The sequence below is a fragment of the Equus quagga genome, chromosome 7, assembly GCF_021613505.1.
Source record: "Equus quagga isolate Etosha38 chromosome 7, UCLA_HA_Equagga_1.0, whole genome shotgun sequence".
NCBI lineage: Eukaryota > Metazoa > Chordata > Mammalia > Perissodactyla > Equidae > Equus > Equus quagga.
In genome coordinates, this window is record NC_060273.1 from 23,659,501 (window position 1) to 23,680,605 (window position 21,105).

General features: G+C 41.7%; 1 protein-coding gene across 9 annotated transcripts; it reads right to left on the reverse strand.

Annotated features, from left to right (window-relative positions):
• Positions 1–1,595: 1,595 nt before the first annotated feature.
• PSPH (phosphoserine phosphatase) lies at positions 1,596–20,872 on the reverse strand. Of its 9 annotated transcripts, none has more exons than XM_046668563.1 (8): positions 20,649–20,871; positions 15,577–15,630; positions 14,758–14,921; positions 7,044–7,202; positions 6,187–6,321; positions 5,597–5,742; positions 4,186–4,334; positions 1,596–2,110 (listed from the first exon to the last, which is right to left on the reverse strand). In XM_046668563.1, exons 4-8 carry the CDS (start codon positions 7,181–7,183, stop codon positions 2,003–2,005), a joined length of 678 nt encoding a protein of 225 aa, XP_046524519.1. In that variant the 5' UTR covers positions 7,184–7,202; positions 14,758–14,921; positions 15,577–15,630; positions 20,649–20,871; the 3' UTR covers positions 1,596–2,002. The 9 variants fall into 9 exon arrangements, with proteins under 9 accessions (XP_046524519.1, XP_046524516.1, XP_046524517.1 ...); XM_046668560.1 differs by having other exon boundaries at positions 15,577–15,711; XM_046668564.1 differs by lacking the exon at positions 14,758–14,921 and adding an exon at positions 3,201–3,264 and having other exon boundaries at positions 1,991–2,110; positions 15,577–15,711; positions 20,649–20,872.
• Between the last annotated feature and the right edge of the window lie 233 nt (positions 20,873–21,105).

Consider the following 21,105-nt stretch of genomic DNA (forward strand, 5'->3'; position numbering starts at 1 on the left):
AAAGGCGGGGTGGGGGGTGGGCACAAAGGGTGAAGTGGTGCACCTACAACACGAATGACAAACATTAATGTACAACTGAAATCACACAAGATTGTAACCTATCATTAACTCAATTTAAAAAAAAAAGCTTTGAGGGACTTCTAATGTTCCAACTCCAATTTGTTAATACCATGACAAATTTCAGTTCTTTACTTTATGACCCCAATTCTTAACTTTTTCTGTTTACATAAGAAGTGTTCATAATCAAAATGAAAAGCAGTGTCAGAAGGATACGAGGCCGTATAAACACTGCCACCATTTTCTGAATCCTGTCCTAGTGTAACCATGTACATAACTCCTGAGAGAGCCATTCTGTAGCTGTTTCCAGTGAATCCAGAATTCGAAAACAGGTTAGCACAGTTCTTGCATCATTTCAGACTCACTCCTCCAACATAACAAAGAAAGGATTGTGCATGCTGCTTTTGTGCTGCTTGCTGAGAGCCTGTGGGCCAGAGGAGGGGTTGTGTACTTGGTATAAAGGTTCTATACAGACATCATGATTTTTCAGCAGATCAGATTCCTATGAACTAAATTCAGTGTGCGCCTCCTAGTCAGGCCATTGCCCTGTGGCCAAAAGCTCCTTAGTCTTCCATCTACCCACTGACAGCTTGCTCCAGTTCCTGCACACCGGCTCATGGTGAAGGCTGAGGCAGTTTGCAGCATGCTTCACAGCCCTGGCATGCCTAGTCCTGCCCGGAGCACAGCACCGCTAAATAGCTTCTGGAATTCCCCATAAGCATTCACAATTATGAAGCCATACCTCATTGTTTGTGGCCTCATTTAAATGTTGTCAAACCTATTTCATGTTTCTGCTATAGACACTCTGATTTTGAAGGAAATTTGATTGAGCTGAATTGATTAGACTAAATAATTATCTGATTATTTGGTTAAATTATAAATTTTCCAAATAATTTCAATATTAAATCCTTCCGGCCTTTTCTACTAAATTATCCAACAGTATCCACTCACTGCATGCCTCTTCCTAAACCTGTGTCTTTATCCTCCCCAATTTTTCCACCAGGGAAGGTATATAATCTCAGACTATCAAAGCATGTTCTGAAATTTCCCTTTCTTGGCCCTGCTCAGAATACACATGAACCTGGCTTTAAGGTCCTTCCAACTCATCTGTAAGAAATTGTTCATATATGCTATTAGGAGTTATTTCTTAATTCATTTAGGGAAAAATGCTGATCTTCATTTGGGATGAGTAAAACTTTTTAGTTCTTCACATGATCATCAAATATCCATTTTTTAAGGTCAGTACTTTTGTTTAAGTTTCTATTGTTATTTTTTTTTGAAGCTTTTGTAACATTCCCTAAATGACAAATTCCAAGAAGTACTAAAAGAAGTTCCATCCCTCTGGCCAAGGCTTCACTCAGTGCAAAGATTGGTCGGGGCCAAATGGTGGGTACATTGTGACAAGCACTGTGTTCCGGGGGCGGGTCTCGACTCCTTGGTTCCTTGCCTGGAGGTTGTTTCTACTCAAACACTTAAAGTACTTGAAATACTGGATATTGAGATACATGATAGGCGGAACTGAAACTTCTACAAATCTGTTCTGATACATGGATGAACTTTTATTTATATGCCAAAGGGAAAACGAATATTCACTTCAGTTCACTTAATATTCACTTAAATTCACTGCCTAATCCATATTTCCAATAGTGAAGGTGTTTAATTGACTATCCATCTTCAAAAGGCTTCAAATAAAATATAGCCAGGAAATTCATAAAGAATTCACATTATAAAACTCTCCAGGTAATTAATGGTCATAATAATAATGGAACTACACTTAAAAAAAGCGATTTTCTAGGAGGCGTAACTATAGTTTACTTAGAGGTACAGATAATCGATACCAAATTCATACATTAAGTTGTAATAGGCAATTGGAAGCAAACAGTATCAAACTGTATAACTTTTGAAAATTAACGTGAAGTTGTTATGAACTGTATAAAACTTGCTATTACTCTTCCAGTTCTCCCAAAAGCTCTACAAAATCAGTTATGTACCATTCCGCGTTGTCCTTTACTTGTTGCCTGATCACATTTCCTCCAAATCCAATGAAAACATCCTAAGAAGGAAAAAAAAAAGAGAAATAGTTGGAAAAAAAAAAAAGATACAGTAGCAGTCTAGGGCACTAAGTGTTGCTTGAAAAAGTAAACCATTCCATGCAAAGAGAGGTGAGCCCAGCCTCCCCAGCTGCCTGGGAGCTTCCTCCTGCCCTTTGAATGAGCAAGTGCACCAGGGCCACAGATCCACTCAGCTGCACATTGTGGGTTTCAGGAGAATTTAAGCCCTCTTAAAACCAAGACAGTTGCTTACAAACAAAGATAAAATCACATCAGGTGGTAAATGTCTGAGCTCTAATCTGGATGGCCATCACACCCAGACCAGGCAATTTCAAAGGGGGGAAATCAGAGAGGCCTGTGGTGCAGTGGAAATCCCCTTGTGCCGGGAATTGGGACCAAAGCAGGCATCTCCTGACTGGTGCCCTGGGTGAACCAGGGAGGTATGTTATTGTGGGCTGAAGGAGATGATGACCCCAATAGCTGTTGGCAGTACTCTACTTTTCATCATTCAAATTATTTAAAGTTACATCATTTCATTAATTTATACTAAGTGATACCTTCTTTTAATCAATGATTTTTTAAGATGGTATTTTTTTTCTTCCAGGATACAGACACAATACCCACTAATTTGGAAGTACAAAATTCTCTTATTTGCCCTTTTCATTTTTATTTTCATACCACACAGGGGAAAAAAATAACTAGAGTTCTTACCTTCCAGTTAAATTTAGTCTCCCAACTGAGCCTCCTGCCTGTGGCAGCACTTTCTGCATGCTGGCCCCAACTTAGCTGTCCTAACACAAGGACTCATTCCTTTTCCGTCCAGAAGCCTTCTAGGGCTTCCCAGGACCTAAAGGTAACACCACGGTGCCTGGTATGTGGAGTCTTCGGCAGTTGCTGAAGGGAAGGCCCACTCCCGCTGGCTCTTGCCCACTGTCCAGCCCAGGACTATACGTAGTGTCCACATGCCCACTCTGCTCTGCTGCCTCCTTCCCTCTGGAAACTTCCTTCCCTAAGTCCTGCTAAGCCTTCACATGGTGGCTGTTAACCTTCCTTAGCTCACAGGTTCCTCTACCACCTTCGAGGGCTACACACCTGCATGCGTGCCACTTTCTCTTGGTTCAGTCAGGCTCTGTCATCTTCCGATTGGTAGGGTCATCTGGAATTTATAACTTTGTCATTTCTCAACCCTGGGATTGGGAACTCCCTGAGAGAAGTGTTATTTTATGTTTATGTACTAACTAGCCCAGTGTTCATTACTTAGTCAACCAACATTGGTTGTAAATCATCTAAGGACTTGTTATCTTGAACTGATTCAAGTAATGATAAAAGGATCCAAAAAGATTCTTTAACCCCCTTTGGTTAATCATTTATAAAGATAATTACTATTTTTAGATCTCAGGAAACTAGGCAGTAAAAAGTTCACCACTATATTTTTGGTTCATTTTTTCTTAAGTTAGAATGAGATGATAAAGGAAAGTCCTGCGTGAAATGAACATATTTGATATTTAGGACACTTGCTATATAGTACTTGTTTCCTGCTAGTCTCAGAAAACAACAATGTTAATTCAGAAGAATAAAATGCTTTAATATAAGCAAGTTATCGAACCTCCATGAGCCTCAGTTCCCCAAGTAGGAAAACGGAGAAGATAATACTTTACCTCACAGGGCCATTCTGAGGACAAAATAAGATAATATATGAGGAAATAGTTTATCAAATATAAAAGGGCATTGACGTTTCGGTTACAGCTATAAAAGCCGCATTCTTATCTGTGGAACTATTTGGGGAAATGAAGCTCAACCTTGTCGAGCACATACTTGGGCTAAAAGGTGGTGGCCATACTGTAGAGACAAGAGTCACTGAAAGTTTTAAAGGTTTTTAGTTCCTTATTTGCAACCTTTCTTGGGTTTGCAAAAAAGTCAATCGACGTATTGAGATTGTATTTGTTTTCCTTTGTTTTTCTATTTTACAATGATACTTAGATGTTTTTGTTTAACTCTTGTAAATCTTACTGAGTTCTACATCACCTGTCTAAAGCAAAAATACAACCGGAAAAATGTTAGTCCGCTTAATACATACAGCAGGAGGACAGGCTTCCATGTCTGTAGCTCCATCTCCAATCATGACTATTTTCTTAAAATGAAATTTTTCCTTTAAAAGTTTAATAACTTTTCCTTTCCCACCAGATTCAGCTGTTGGCTGCATCTCATCAAAACCTGCATATTCACCTAAAAAGAGAAGTTAAAACAATGTTAAAGAGCCTCAGAATTGTATCAGTAGGGCCTGCTTTTTGCATAGATGATATACTCACTTAAATGTCACTGAGGAAGCTAAACATGGCCCTCAGTAAAGTGACACAGCCTGGACTTCCACACCTATTCCTCAGAATAAACAAGCTTTTCTTTTAAATTACAAATACTTCTTGTCGAGGTTACTCCTTTAGGTAATACACACCTTGGGGTAAATTAGTTTTATCTTTTAAGCTTCCAGTGTAGTAATTCTTAAACCTTGTTGGGTGGCAGAACACCATGAATATATTAAATTTAAAATAAGTTAATATATAATTTCATCTAAGAGGAAATTTCAAGTTATATTTGATCGATTATTTCCATTCTTATAGTAATTACCACACTCATTCTCTACTTTTTTTCAAATGATCTCTATCTGTAGTTCCTTCAAAAGTGTTCTATTGGGGCCAGCCCCGTGGCCAAGTGGTTAAGTTTGCACGCTCCGCTTCAGCGGCCCAGGGTTTTGCCGGTTCGCATCCTGGGCATGGACATGGCACCGCTCATTAGGCCATGCTGAGGTGGCCACAACTAGAAGGACCCACAACTAAAATATACAGCTATGTACTGGGGGGATTTGGGGAGAAAATAAAGCAGAGAAAAAAAGATTGGCAACAGTAGTTAGCTCAGGTGCCAATCTAAAAAAAAAAAAAGTGTTCTATTAACACATTTAAAATTTTTAAATTAATATTATTTGGTTTTAAGAATGTCAGCCACCCTTTGATGTCATTGGAGACATCTTGAGATGATAGAAAACTACAGCTATGGCTCTGTGGTAGTCCAGAGAGGGGCCAGGAGGCATCTTGAAAGGCAGCTATAGTGCAGTGACTTGCTAACACATTAACTCTCCTTCCTGAGTCTAAACTGGCTCAAATACATGACAGCTCTCATAAAATTGAAATATAATGCATAGCAAAATAAGTAATGTGGGTTACATAGGAATTAACATTAACATTTTACCAAGCACAGACATTTATATAGAGATAGACAATTATATGGATACTAAAGCGAGGAGAGATGATGACCTAAGTCTATTTTGCAGAGCAAAGAATACCAAGGAGCAAAAGACATCAGTCAAGAGAATCTTTTATCTGAATATTTAACTCCAAAGCCACTTTGCCTAAGTTGTATTACAACAGACATTACCTAGAATATTGAATACAAAAACTGATATGAAAGGGAAAATGTTACCATTAAAGTCTTACCATTAAAGTAGAATTTCAGCCTGTTGGCAAATACATTGGTTGCAGGGATGTTGAGCTTTGAAGCTACATGCTCTACAATGCTCCTGAAGCCACCAGATATTAGGAAAACCTGAACATTTCGCTCTTGAAGGCGACTTACTAGCTCCCTGCAAAAAAGAAACATAAAATACCAAACACTGATTAATACAAAAGAGAAAACATGAAACATGAAAAGGAAACTAAAATATTTTTTCCTCCTGAATGCATTTGCCTGAGGTACACTGGACAAGATATATTGCCTGGTGAATTAATGTTTTATATATGTTTTTCTAAACGCATTCGAAATTAATGGGTGAGGCTTGACTGCTTTAGGAAACCATTCCACAACTCTATTCTGCCCATGGATCTAGAAACACAAGATGAAGAGGAGGCTTAAGCTCTCTCTGGGGAGAGAGGGAGGGCAGACACGGGCAGGACCAACCAGCCACACAAGACCATATGTAAGTGCTGAAAGAACCACAGGGAAGGGAGTTCTTCAACAATAGTGAGATACTCTCAGGAGGACGCAGGTGCTGCTAGGGAGACAGTACCCAGACCGGGGCTCCTCTTACCTTATACCAGGGGTCAGGTGTGGGGGGTGCTCTGCTATGAGCCTTTGCACCTGTTCCCTGGAGGGCTGGATCAGAGATAGGCGCTCTGTGAGGGCAGCCTTGAAAGGCACTGCCCCACCCATGGCTCGCCGTGTCCTAGGAGGAAGACCCAACAGTCAGGCCAGACAAGTTAGCTGTCGTCGAAGTTTACATGCCTAACCTCCCCAGCTCCTCACAATGTCCACTCATGAGGAAGGTGCTGCCTAGAGCCCCACTGCACAACAGACACGCTATGATGCATGGGAGCGAGGCCTGGGAATAAACTATTGAAGGTTTGCTTGAGAATCACAATAATATTTTGGAACCATGTCTTGCATCAAATGCAGCTGAACATGAAATGGTCCATGACCAGGTGAATGCAGGTGGTACTGGGGGGGACAGGAGGGAGAGCAGGGCTCTCACCTAGGCATCCCACTGAGAGATTCTGAACCAAAACTAGCTTCCCAGCAAACCACTAAGGCCACACTGTCAACCACGACACAAAGCACTGGACACCTGGAGCCCCCTCTACCCCCCCGGCCATCTTCTTTGGTTAGTTATGGTCATTGTTCCCCTGACCAAGCTAAGAGTGTATCTTATCCACATTTGTTTGTCAGAGACAACTATTTTTTTTGCCATAAATATTTGTATAAATGGAGGATTGGATAATGTATACTACCAAATTCAGCTCTAAGTGATGGAAGAAAAAGCCTAGTGCTTATGTTCCATAGCCAGGGACTGAATCAGGGAATTGTGGCTCTGGTCCTGCATGTCATCCAAAAATCACTCTCTTTTGCAATTCTTGATCATTTCATAAAGTGAATAAATACTGTTCCTACATTTCTGACACAGCATCCTCAACTCCACAGAATTTGGCCAGTTCATCAATTCCTTCTTCTCTGATGACTGTGCTATCAACATCGAAGCATACTGCATCAGCTGCACAGAAAAGCTCCCTCAACTCTGAATGGGAGACCATCCTTGGAAGAATTCTCCTCCTACAACAGAAAGAGATAAATATAGTTAAAGACATAAAATACAATCATGAAAAGGTCCAATTTTGCCTACTATTGTCAACATACTTTGATTTGTATCAAAGTCAGTGTAGACCTCATAAGCACGGAGTCATTCATTTTTTTAACACAATTTAAGCACCTTCTAAATGTCAGGCTCTGGGGTTACAAAAATGAGCAGGACCAAAACTCTGTTCCCAGGAACTCAGTCCAGTGAAGGTACCAACTTGTAAATATATTTGATATTTAACCACTATTCAACTATTTTTGACCTAATAATTATAGCAATAAGGCAAGTGCTACAATGGAAATGTGCATGTGATACTATGGGCACAAAGAGAAAATGCTTAACCTTGTCTATGAAAAGGGCTTCCAGGAGGGACAGGCATTTGCACTGAATCTTGAAGGGTAAGTGGCCCTCTGAGTGGGTTCTCAAAGGGCAGGGTATCAATTTGGTGTGTGCTGGGAGTAAGGGGGAGAGAGATGACAGCAAGGAAAGAAGGTAGTGATGGCAGAGGGAAGAGCATGGGCAAAAGCAAGGAGGAAGAATGATGGATGACGTGCTGCAAGCTGCCCAATAGCTCAGACCAGCTGCCGGGCAGTGCACGAGGAGTTCAGACCAAGCAGGGCCTTGGGCCAGGCTAAGGAGCTTGCATTTTAACTTCTAGGTGATGAGAAACCTTGAAAGGCTTTCCGCTTCAGAAGAGAGATCAGAGTTAAACATACACATTTGTTAGTTGCCCGTGTAGAGGCGGTAATTGAAGGTATGGCCTGACGAAAGTCACAAGAGAAAGTAGAGAAGGAGAAACGAAGAGGGCTGGAAACCAAGCCCGCAGGAACGGAACCTTCAAGTCAGGAGTCTGAGAAGGAAAATGAAAAGGAAAGGTCACCGGAAGAAACTCTGGGAGACCACAGTGCTGCAGAAGCTATGGAGGACAGAGTTTCAAAAAGAATTTTGAGTTTTTTCATTTTTTAGAAAATCACTGGACTAGAATCACGAGGGTGAATAGGATCCTAGAGGTCACCTAGACTAGACTCCCATCAAAGAGACTAATATGTCACGTACAAGGCCACACAGGTTATGCAAATTAACTATATTTAGAATAGATAGTGGTTGAAAACAGACTCAAAGGAGCTGGCCAGGGGCCGGCCCGGTGGCACAGTGGTTAAGTGCATATGTTTCTCTTCGGTGACCCAGGGTTCGCTAGTTCTGGTCCCGGGTGTGGACATGGCACCACTTGGCAAAAACCATGCTGTGGAGGCATCCCACATATAAAGTAGAGGAAGATGGGCATAGATGTTAGCTCAGGGCCTGTCTTCCTCAGCAAAAAGAGGAGGATTGGCAGCAGATGTTAGCTCAAGGCTAATCCTCCTCCTCAAAAAAAAAGGAGCTGGCCAACCCAATTCATAACTGATTTCTAACCAATGCATTTGGCAGAATGATCCAGCTCAAAGCTGACCTTGGAAAAAAATCTTTTAAGCCAGGGGTTAAACTACAGCCAGTAGACCAAATCCAGCCTGCCACCTGTTTTTGTACAGCTTATGAAGTAAGAATGATTTTTACATTTTACATAATAGTTGAAATAAAGCAATAGAATATTTTGTAACACATGAAAACTACATGAAATTCAAAATTCGGTGTCCACAGATAAAGTTTTATTAGAACACAGCCATGTTCATTTGTTTATATGTCTATAGATGCTTCCACATTACAACAGATGAGTAGCTGCAACAGACTGTACAGCACGCAAAGCCTAAAATATTTACTAACTGGTCCTTTAAAAACTGCCAACCATTGGGACCGGTCCTGTGGCCGAGTGATTAAGTTCACTGGCTCTGCTTTGGTGTCCCAGGGTTTCACTGGTTAGGATCCTGGGCGCCAACACGGCACCGCTCATCAAGCCATGCTGAGGCCGCATCCCACCTAGCAGAACTAGAAGGACCCACAACTAGAATACACAACTATGTACTGGGGGGCTTTGGGGAGAAGGAAAAAAAAAATAAGAGTGGCAACAGATGTTAGCTCAGGGCCAAACTTTGAAAAAAAAAAAAAAGCCAACCCTTTTTATGAGCCTATACAAGAGAGTAGTCCAAATAGGAAACATGAGTTTCATTGGAGACCCACTAAAAAGGGGAAAGAGGATAAATTAATGAATCCAGTTAGCAGAATCTTAAACTCTGCATTACCCATATAAATGTGAATAAAATTTCCATTCAACAGAAACTACAAAAACACACATATGCTACTGGTTATCTGCAATCTGTTTTTCTCCCCACCATCATGCTCTTGTTCAAGCTAATCCCTCAACTCTGACTTCCCAGGTTCACATATTGTCCCCTCATTGAGGCTGAGCTCCTTTGCTGGTTGGTTCTCTTCTGTTCTCTTAATGACCCACAGCCCATCCTTGGTCTTCTCCACCTATACTCACTCCCTTGAATTCATCCAGGCTCATGGCTTTAAATGTCATCTCTATAACAGTAACTCCCAAATGTATACCTGTAACCCAGTCCTCTCTCCCAAACTCTAAACTCCAATTACCTACCTTTCACTCAGATGTTTAGTAAACACCCCAAGCTTAAAATGTCCAAAACTGAACTCCTGATCTCCCCTCCCGACAAAAAACTGCCATTCTGGCAGCCTTCCTTCTCTCCCTTGATGGCACCTCCATTCTCCGTTCATCCTTGACATTTCTCTTTCTGTCAAATCCCACATCCAATCTTTCAGGAAATTCTGTTGGTTCTACCTTTAAAATCTAACCAAAATCTGACCACTTCCATCATATCCACTGCTATCTAGCCTGAGCCACCAATGTTTCTTGCCAAGATTGTACCAATAGTCTACTAAAAGATCCCCCACCCCAGTATTTGTTCTCAACATAACAGCCAGAGTAATGATTGTAAAGTATAAGCCAAATCATGTCACATCTCTATCTCAAAATCCTTCAGTGGCTCCTCATTTTGCTAAAAGTAAAAGCCAAAGTTCTTATGATTACCCATAAGGTCTGCCCTCCAACACTGGCACCACCACCACCATGCCCTCCCCATTTCATCTCTGACTTCGTTTCCTACACCTCTCCCCCTAGCTCACTCTGCTCTAACCTCACTGGTTCTCTTGCTGTTCTGCAAATACACTATGTAGTCTCCCCACTTAGGGCCTTTGCTCCAGCTGTGCCCTCGGTGGGAATGTCCTTCACTCAGATAGCCACTTGGCCAATTCCCTCATCAAGAGTTTGCCCAAATATCACCTTCTTCAATGAGCCAACCCTGACAACCCTGTTTATCATGGCAACCTCCCCCTCCCCTATCGTTACTCCCAACATTACTAATCTCCCTCACTAGGCCCTACTTTTTCTTTCTTCTGTAACAATCTATCATCTTCTAGCATATAATAAAATGTACTTATTATATTATATATACGTATTGTCTATCCGTCCTAATTAAGATATAAATTTCAGAATAGTAGGATCTTTATCAGCTTTGTTCACTGCTAGATCCTTAGGATTGAGAATAGTACCTGGCACATAGTGGGGCTCAATAATATTTGTTGAATTAAGTGAAAGAATAAAGCTCAAATGCCATCTTCACTGTAAGTCTTTTCTGATTCTGCTGAGCTGGAAAAAATTTCTTCCCAGAACTTCCACAGTACTTTATGTAGACCTGTTTTTAATATACAGAATTCATAATATGCCAACTTATCTTAAATTTATTCATGTGCATGTCACTTTCATTTCCTGGATTGCAGGCTCTTTATACTAAGATCCAGAATTTTCCAAAATACCCATAGTGAGTAGATGCTCAATTAATTTCTGAAGGGTGAATGAATAAACAAAAATGATATAATTGTGAATTACATACACACAAGTAACCACTTTTTAACTTTTTATTGTGGAAAATTTCAAATACATGCAAAAATAGAATGAATACATGAACTCCATGTATTCATCATCCTGCTTCAACAAGCATAGCAAACCCTGCTTCATCAACAACCCACTAAAAATAATTCTGCACCCCAACTTTAACTTGAGGGGGAGAGTTCCCACACATCCAAGCAATTCTAGGACACCAGCAGGGTGTCCTACAATTCAACTCAGTTCTGACACAAGCCACCCAGAGAGAGCATCAGATTCCACAGGCTAATGGTTCAGTCCCACAAAACTGAGCCCTGACACACACACTTCACATGCCAGTTGCAAGTCCAGGTTGTCACCTGTGCTTCTGATGGACTAGCTATAGATTGGAAGTTCCCAGGACTCCCTCCTTAGGTTTGATTAATTTGCTAGAGCAGCTCACAGAACTCAGCAAAATATTTTATTTACTTATTTATACATCGTTGATTTATTATAAAAGGATATAAGTCAGGAACAGCCAAGTGGAAGAAAGGCATAGGGCAAGGTATGTAGGAAGGGGCACAGAGCTTCCATGCCCCCTCCAGGTAGTCCACTCTCCCCATATCTCCATGTATTCACCAACGCTGAAGCTCTTCGAACACATCCTTTTGGGTGTTTCTGGAGCCTTCATTACAAAGGCACGATTGATTAAATCACTGCCATTGGTGACTGAACTCAACTCCCAGCCGTCTCCTCTTCCCAGAGGTCAGGAGGTGAGACTGAAAGTTCCAACTCTCTCATCACATGGTTTGCTCTCCTGACAAACAGCCCCCATCGGTAGGTCCAGTCCAAAAGTCACCCATTAACATAGCAAGAGACACCTTTATCGCTCTCATAACAGGAAATTCCAGGGGTTTTAGGAGCTTTGTGCCAGACATGGGGATGAAGACCAAATATATGCTTATTATAAATCTAAATTACAATATCACATACACACACTTCCACCTTCCCTCATTATCTCAAAGCAAATCGTATCATTTCATACAAAAATATTTCAGTTTATATTTCTAAAAGGTAAAGATATTTTTTAACATAGTCATTGGCATTTTACTTTTAACTATACTGTACCTGCCTGTATTCAGGTTTGGCTGCTGAGGATTCTAGAATTTAATCAGGTCAAATCAGGTTCTTAGGGGCTGCCCCAGTGGCGCAGTGGTTAAGTGTGCATGCTCCACTTCGGCGGCCTGGGGTTCCCCAGTTCTGATCCCAGGTGCGGACATGGCACCGCTTGGCATGCCATACTGTGGTAAGTGTCCCACATAGAAAGTAGAGGAAGATGGGCACAGATGTTAGCTCAGGGCCAGTCTTCCTCAGCAAAAACAGGAGGATTGGCAGCAGTTAGCTCAGGGCTAATCTTCCTCAAAATAAATAAATAAATAAAATTTTAAAAATTTAAAAAATAAAAAATCAGGTTTTAATCATATCAGACCTCGAGATGCCCGTGCTAATCCATTCCCCATCGTTAGCATATAAATTAACATAATGTCTCTGTTATTCAATTGGTTTATGCCCTTCATGATTTGCATTCTGTTTCACCAATCTATTCCCCCATTGCTGAGCTCCTCCAACAAATACACACATACACACTCACACACAATTTATGCTCAAAGAATACAGAGGACTTCTTGTTCCTTAAATATGTCATGGTCTTTTATTCCTCCACACCTTTGCAAATGCTGTTTTCTGTCTGAAAAAACCTAATCCCTCATGTCTAATGGGCAAATTCCTATTTATTCTTCAAGGTGCAGATTAATGACCTTCCCTATTCTACACCATCCCCTCCTTCCCCTCCTCTCAGAGAATTAATCGCTCCCACTCCTCTCCTAGAACGTGAGCTCCTTCAGGATGGGCACTTTGACTGAATTATCTTTCTATCTCTGTCTCCAGCACCCAGTAGGTGTTAAGTAAGGTGTCTCACCGATTAGAGTTGAATGTAAGCAGTTATTGAGAACTTAACACAGTATTGAGTAGATTATTGTTCTCCACAAATCAATTCCAGTTTAGTGCACTATTAGCCTAAAATTAAAATCCTTAACCAGCAATGACGAAAATACTAGTGAAACAGAATCAACATCACATATTCTGAAGTTGGAAGAAACCTCAAAGCCATCATTTGGGTCTGGTCCCACACCTTTCTGTAGGAACAATTTTGTGTCTATTTCATAGATTAACTAAAAGAGGTATAAGGAAGCTAAGTGCTTTACCCAAGCTCACACAGCTCCTAAGAGATGGATAAGAACTAAAACTTGGATCTCAAATGCACAGAGACAACACAAAAAAGGTGGATAAATTAAGCAGAACTAAATAAGGTTAAGAACTGAAAAGAACCTAATGTGGACCCAGGAAATGTCAAAGATTTTCATCAAGGATTCAGACCAAAGTTCTCCTAGCTGGACAACCCAATGGGTGATAATTCATTAACAGTGAAAGAAGAAAGTCCACACATTTTTGGAAAGACCAGCAGATAGGAACAGATTTAATAAATTATCAAATTCCTATGAAGCCAGGGAGCTCCAAGGACCTCCATATCCCACTCTCTCTGTGGCTCAGAAACCACCAAGTTGGCTCTAGTCAAGAGGGAATCAAGTTAATTCACATGACAGGGTTGGGCAGGCTCACTATAAAAGTCTATAAGACAGCTGCCTATCAGCAGAGAAGCAGTGCTTAATGCAATGCAATTATACTGAGCATGGAGAATAAGCCACATGTAAATGGAGAGAAAGCCAGGAATAGACAAACAAATGATCTAAGGGAGGCTAAAATGAGATAAATGGGACAGGCTAAAGAATCTTTTAAGAAAGTGCATGAGGCAATACAATATAACTAAGAATGGACAATTCTCCTGAGAATGACTGACAGGCTTCTGAAGCCTCAAAGCTAGTAAGAAGACAAATGCCACTCCATGCCTAGCACAGGTCCTCGGAAATACAGAATGAGCACCATCTTTAAGAAGCTCCCAGTCTTGCTGACATGATCAGACAAGGCATTATTGCACATGTTTGAAAACCAGCGATTTGAGCCTCTTTCCAACCACTAATATCAGCAATAGTTTCAATCAGACCATCAGCCTCAAATACGAAAGGAAACGTACACTTCCTCAAATAAAGTGAGGACTGATTTCCATATCCCCAGAAGAACGCTAGTCCTGACTTATAACTCAGAATTGCTGACACCTGCCTCCCAGGTTGCACTGTGATTCCAAAGACAGAGAAAATAGGATGTTTGAGACAAATATTACACTGAACTTACTTGGAGGGCCTGTTCTTTCTCCATGCCCTCCTTAAGAGACAGAGCTGGATTATATGGCCTTAGCTTTGCCCATGAAATGCTCATGCCAGGGCATATGCCCTCCACCCCTAGGGTTACATGAGTTTCAACTCCCTGCGTAGCCTGCAGAGCAAACAGCCTCAGCTTCCTTTAGTTTCCCAACCTGCATTGTAAAATGCCCTGCCTCCTTCTTCACTTCCAGTTCCCTCTTTTTTCATTGTCTCCCCCAAGAATGACTCACAATTCATGCATATTCAAACTTCTCACAGCTACAGGTGGAAAAAAATCTGCTGAGTAAGTTCAGTTGTTTCAAAGTAAATTGTTTACATTAGAATTTCACACAAAGAAAAATCGTTGCTGGAGAATGGACTCTGGATCCCTCATACCTGGCCCTTGGGGGGTGGGCAGACAGGACTGGGGATGGAAGAAATCCTGGTGGAAGGCTCTGTACTTAGACGTGGCAGCTCCCAGGCCCAGTCCCCACCACTGAACCACTGCCTTCTGCAGCTCCAAACGGGACTCTAGCCTGCATGGCCACCAGCTGGTCCATCTGGGGAAGCAGAGGGCCAACTGGTAAAGAAACCACTGCTGACAACCCCTTTCCACTCCCAGCTCCAAAAGTACAAAAGCAAGCTCTCCTTCAGGGTTAGACTTAAGAGGTCTGATTTTTGGATAAGAGGAAAAAACCTCCTCACCCAAACAAACTCTCTTCCAACTTCTCCATCTACATATCTCGCAAGAAGCATCTAAGATCACCTTCACTAACTGCCCCTTTTGTTAGGATTGACCTCTTACCTTCACCAGTGTAAGGACAAATACAAGCTGGCACAGAGGTTGTGGAGGTTGAGCACAGCCTAGAGAACAAAGCTTACTGGGCTCAGAGGGACATCATCTGGGGAGGCGTTGGTAGTAGGAGCAAGTCTGTTTCAGGACCTCTGGGCACTGAAACAATTCACAAAGGAGTCTGAGAAGCTTCTGGATCAGAGGACAGTCAAGGAGCCTCCCGATAACTAGGACTAGGGTTCCTGACCAACAAATTTATAGTACATTTTATGATAAAAAAGGAACAGCTATTCTTCAGGGAACCTGAGATTTTATGCATACTACACAGGTTATAGCAGACAATTTTTTTTATTCAGGTGAAAAGTAAACTGCTGATAGACAAAAAATTATAACAATGACGATGACAACAACAAAACACTCACGTTTCTCCAGAGCTGGATTCTTAGGAGCTGACACTCTTCTCTTCCACTTCTTTCCTGAATAAAAATGCAGCATAAAGTTCTGACTACAAATTTCTTTGAGAGAGATGTTGTGAATTCCGCAAAAGCAAGAACAGCCTAGAAAGAGAGAACAAGGAAATGAACATCAAGGCCCAGATAACATGAGAAGAAAGAGGAAGACAGACTGGCTCCACTCTCCCTCCTAGCGGGACCAGTACAAAGAAGGATTAGATGCAAAGTTTCTTAAGACGTTTCCCCTGGAACACACTGCACTCCCACCTCCTTCAGGCATCGGAGAGGAGTACACACACTCTGTTCTGTGGCTTTGATTCTGAAAAAGCTTCAGGTCTGATAGGAAATCACCTACACCTGATTAGCAGGGCACAAAGGCGAGAGAAAGAGAAAGAAGATCTATTGTGAGAACAAAATGCAAATACAAGGCCGACTCAGGTGCAATACAGACTCTACAAAGCAATCCCTGCTGTCTTCAACACGAGGAGACAGAGTCAACAGCATTCTAAGAACAGCTGGAGAAGAGTCCTGCTGCCCAACACCGAGCGAACAAAGCCAACTTTGAATTCTAATTCTCATAATTAAAACTGTAAATAGATAAAGGTGCTAAATATCACACAGAAAAAAAGACTTAAAAAAACTAGAGAACATGAGGCAAGAGAAAGCAAAGCAGAGATTGAAAAGGGAGTCAGAATGCCTCCTTACAGTAAAGGAAATATATAATTCAGAAGGTTCAAACACAGTCCTTACTGACTCAAAGTGTTCAGTGTACCCTTCCGCTCAGCCGAGTCACATAGACAATACTCTTGTGAAGGAAGAAAAGTACAAGTCGTACTCAAAGCCCTGTACCTGGGGACAAAAGTCTAGCATTTCTTTTCCCACTCTGCTGAGTATGACTGGCTTTGGCAGGTCTTCTGAATCCCGCTCCCCTACAAGCCAGGGCGAGCTGTAGCCCACAGCGGGCTCCCTGGAAGCTGCCGCTCCTAAGAGAGGACTCACTGCCCAGAATGGCAGGACAACAAAAGGAATATTTCCAATTTGCTTCTTTAATATAGTTTACTCGTTCTCCTCTGATGCCATTTACATCTAAAAGAGAATTGTTTTAATTATAGAGGCCTGCCCTATTTCTCTTCCAATTTGGAATTCATACATTGCTACTTGACTTTTAACTGGGGATATATCGAGTCATTTGAAAATTTAAAAAGTCCCTTCTATTTTGTTTCACCAACATGAAAAGGACAAGACTATGATTATTATTATATTGAAATCCTACCTGGTAGTTGTAATAAAATATAGAAAGCCCGGAACTTATATTCTTCCCGAATCTGCAGTCCAATACCAAAAACTAACCCGAAATGAATCAAGACCTAAACACAAAGCTAAAAGTATAAAACTTCTAAAACATAGGAGAAAAATTTCACAACCACGGTAGGCAGCCTCTGAAATGGCCCTCGTGAACCTGTCTCCAACCCTTCTGTAACCCCTGCCCTTGATCATGAGCTGGATTTAGTGACTCTCTTCCAGTGAACAGAATGAGGCGGAGGTGAAATCACTTGCAAGATTAGACTTTGACACAAATGAATGCATGTATAACTCTGACATCTGAATAAACTGTATGGACTATGCCAATATTAGTTCCTGGGGAGGTTGGCCTCAGGGGAAGGGACATGAGGGAAGAAGTAGCACATGAGACTTCCCTGTATATTTCTTTGCAACCTCCTGTGAATCCATAATTATTTCAAATTATTTCAAAATAGAAGTTTTTTTTTAAAGATTGGCACCTGGGCTAACAACTGTTGCCAATCTTCCTTTGTTTTTAAGGATTGGCACCTGGGCTAACAACTGTTGCCAATCTTTTTTTTTTTTTTTTTTTCTGCTTTATCTCCCCAAACCCCCCCATACACAGTTGTATATCTTAGTTGCAGGTCCTTCTAGGTGTGGGATGTGGGAGGCTGCCTCAACGTGGCCTGACGAGTGGTGCCATGTCTGCGCCCAGGATCCGAACCCTGGGCCGCCGCAGCGGAACACGCGAACTTAACCACTCGGCCATGGAGCCGGCCCCCAAAAGTTTTTTTTTGAGTTAATCTCAAAAACAAAAATAAAGAATGTGTCTTCCATCTTGCCCTCGCTCCCTGCTTGCTCTGAGGGAAAGCAACTGTCACACTGGTAGCTACCCTATGGAGAGGTTCACGTGGCAGAACTGAGGGGGCCTCCAGCAAACAGCCAGTGAGGAACTGAGGCCCTCAGTCCAACATGTTTCAAGGAACTGAATCCTGCCAACAACCATGTGAGTGGGCTAGGAAGCAGGTCCTTCCCCAATAAAGCACTCAAATAAATTGACCTTGGCTAACAGTAACTTCTTAGGAGACCCTAAGCCAGAACCACCACCCAGCTAAACTGCTTTCAGATTTTTGACTCACAGAAACTGAGAAAATAAATGTTTGTTGTTTTAAGCTGCTAAATTTTGGGGTAATTTGTTATACAGCAATAGATAACTAATAAAACAACCTTGAGGTAGGCAAAATTTCTTAAATAAAACTCCAAAAGCATAGATAATGAAAGGAAAAAGTGATAGATTAGCTTCATCAAAATTAAAAATTTCTGCTCTTCAAAAGACACCATTATTGGAGCCGGCCCGGGACCAAATGGTTAAGTTCACGTGCTCTACTTCAGGGGCCCAGGGTTTTGCTGGTTCGGATCCTGGGCACAGACATGGCACCACTCGTCAAGCCTCATTGAGGCAGCATCCCACATAGCACAACCAGAGGCACTCACACCTAGAATATACAACTATGTACTGGGGGGCCCGCCTGGTGGCTCAGTGGTCAGGTATGCACGTTCCCCTTCAGTGGCCAGGGGTTCACTGGTTTGGATCCTGGGTTCGGACATGGCAACGCTTGGCAAGCCATGCTGTGGTAGGCGTCCCACATATAAAGTAGAGGAAGATGGGCACGATGTTAGCTCAGGGCCAGACTTCCTCAGCAAAAACAGGAGGATTGGCAGCAGATGTTAGCTCAGGGCTAATCTTCCTAAAAAAAAAAAAGACTATTATGGAAAAGAAAGGAAAGGCAAGCCACAGAATGGGAGAAAATATTCACAATACATATATTTGACAAAGGACTTGTATCCATAATAAAGAACTCACATTCAATAATAAGACAAACAATCCATTAAAATATGAGCAAAAGATTTGAATAGACATTTCAAAAAGATATGCAAAAGATAAACTCAAAAGAAGGACTAAAATAAAAAAGACTAACAATACTAAGTATTGGTGAGAACATGGAATAACTGGAACTCTTATACATTGCTAGTGGAGATGTAAAATGGTATAACCACTTTGGAAAACAGTTTAGCAGTTTCTTATAAAGTTAAACATACGCTTACCATTAAGACTCAGCAATCCCTCTCCTGGAGATTTCCAAGAGAAATGAAAACATATTCACAGCAGCTTTATTTGTGAGAGCCCAAAACTAGAATATCCATCAACAGATAAATGAATTTAAAAATTGTAGGTAGGGGCTGGCCCCGTGGCCGAGTGGTTAAGTTTGCACGCTCTGCTGCAGGCGGCCCAGTGTTTCGTCAGTTCGAATCCTGGCGCGGACATGGCGCTGCTCATCAAACCACGCTGAGGCAGCATCCCACATGCCACAACTAGAAGGACCCACAACGAAGAATATACAGCTATGTACTGGGGGGCTTTGGGGAGAATAAGGAAAAAAAATAAAATATTAAAAAAAAAAATTGTAGGTATATCCCTACAATGGAACACTACTTAGCAATAAAAAGGAATGAGGGGCTGGCCCCGTGGCCGAGTGGTTAAGTTCGCGCGCTCCGCTGCAGGCAGCCCAGTGTTTCGTTGGTTCGAATCCTGGGCGCGGACATGGCATTGCTCATCAAACCACGCTGAGGCAGCGTCCCACATGCCACAACTAGAAGGACCGACAGCAAAGACTATACAACTATGTACTGGGGGGCTTTGGGGAGAAAAAGGAAAAAAAAATTTTTTTTAAATCTTTAAAAAATAAAAAATAAATAAATAAAAAGGAATGAATTACTGATACACACTATAACATGGATAAATATAAAAGCATTGTGCTGACCCAAAGAAGCCAGACACAAAAGAGTACATAAAACATGATTCTATTTATATGAAATCCTAGAAAATAAAAATAATATAATGACAAAAATCAAGTCAGTAGGCTAGAGGTGGAGAGCCTGACTGCAAAGAGGCCCTAAGAATCTTTTAGGGGTAATGGAAATGTTCTGTTGTGGTGGTGATTATAAGTTTGTATAAAACTGTCAAAAGTCATTAAAATATAAACTTAAAATGGGTGCATACTATTGCATTAAATTATACATCAATAAAACGTTGGGTTAAAAAAAGTTATTAGGCATGTATCAAATTATTTGAAAACTTAAAACGTCCCAACTTTGTTTCATCAACATGAAAGCGACAGCCTATGCTCATTATTATATTGAAACGTACCAGGGAGTTGTAATACAGAAATCTTGGACTTTATTATTTTCTTCCCTGATCCTCATACCAACATCAATCAGTCAAATATTTAAAGAGTAACCATAATGTGCAAGTCACATATAAAGAAAATACAGTAAATAAGTTTAATGATTGAAAGGATTATTTAATTCCCAACTTGAAGCTGTATCTTTACAACAATGTATCTGGTAAGTACTTATTTAAAATTCTAATTCTAATGGGAAAGAAGACGACCAAGTCGGACACTGCAAGGCGAAATTCTGGGGATTTTCCTAATCTTGTACAGATGATTCTCCTATGCAGGATTGCATCATTCATTCATGCTGTTTGGTAACAGGCGGCAGCGGAATAAAACAAGTTGAAAACTACTCAAAAGTAAATTGATGAAAAGAAAAGCCTTTAAATTCCATGAAATATTTTACCTATCCCGATTAAGAAAAATAAATGTAGCAATCACAGAGGCTCTGGATGTCGAAAAGGCAGACCAGCAAATGAGAAAGTTGGGCACACGGAGATATAAACGCATGCCCTTACCCGGGCTTACCCGGGCACTGCCGCTTCCTCCTGGGCCGCAGCCACCGCCTCCAGGGCTCCCCGAGGCTGTAACTTTCCGACTGCAGGGGGCCGAGGGCTGGCTCCGACGTTCAGCCGCGGAGTTCCGAGGGAGGTGACCCGTGCAGACCGGCAGAGCCTTTACCAAACAATCCTATGAGATCTGCTGAGAAGTGCGGCTGCTTCTGGTCGGTTTTGCATGTAATTTTCTAAACTGGAGACTGCAGATCTTCCCTCTGCAGAGCTGGGCTGCGAAGACGACGTCGGCCCCGCCCTCAAAGGAGGGGCTCCTGAGCCCGCCCCTCCTCCTCCTGGTGCTCCGTGCCGGCCGGCCTAAACTTGCTCTCCACGGTGGACGCTTTCCAACAAAGCTGGGAGCCTCACCACCCCCAGTTTGTAGAGGAGGAACAAACAGCTCTCGACCTTCAGAAGCGCTCCCTGCCGCCGCC

Coding starts and splice junctions, on each gene's coding strand:
- PSPH (XM_046668562.1), bottom strand. CDS start 7,183: ATGGTCTCCCATTCAGAGTTGAGGGAGCTTTTCTGTGCAGCTGATGCA. Junction 6,322..7,043: donor GAGGATGCTGTGTCAGAAAT/GTAGGAACAGTA, acceptor TCTTCCTCCTAG/GACACGGCGAGCCATGGGTG. Junction 4,335..5,596: donor GCTGAAATTCTACTTTAATG/GTAAGACTTTAA, acceptor TTCTCTTTTTAG/GTGAATATGCAGGTTTTGAT.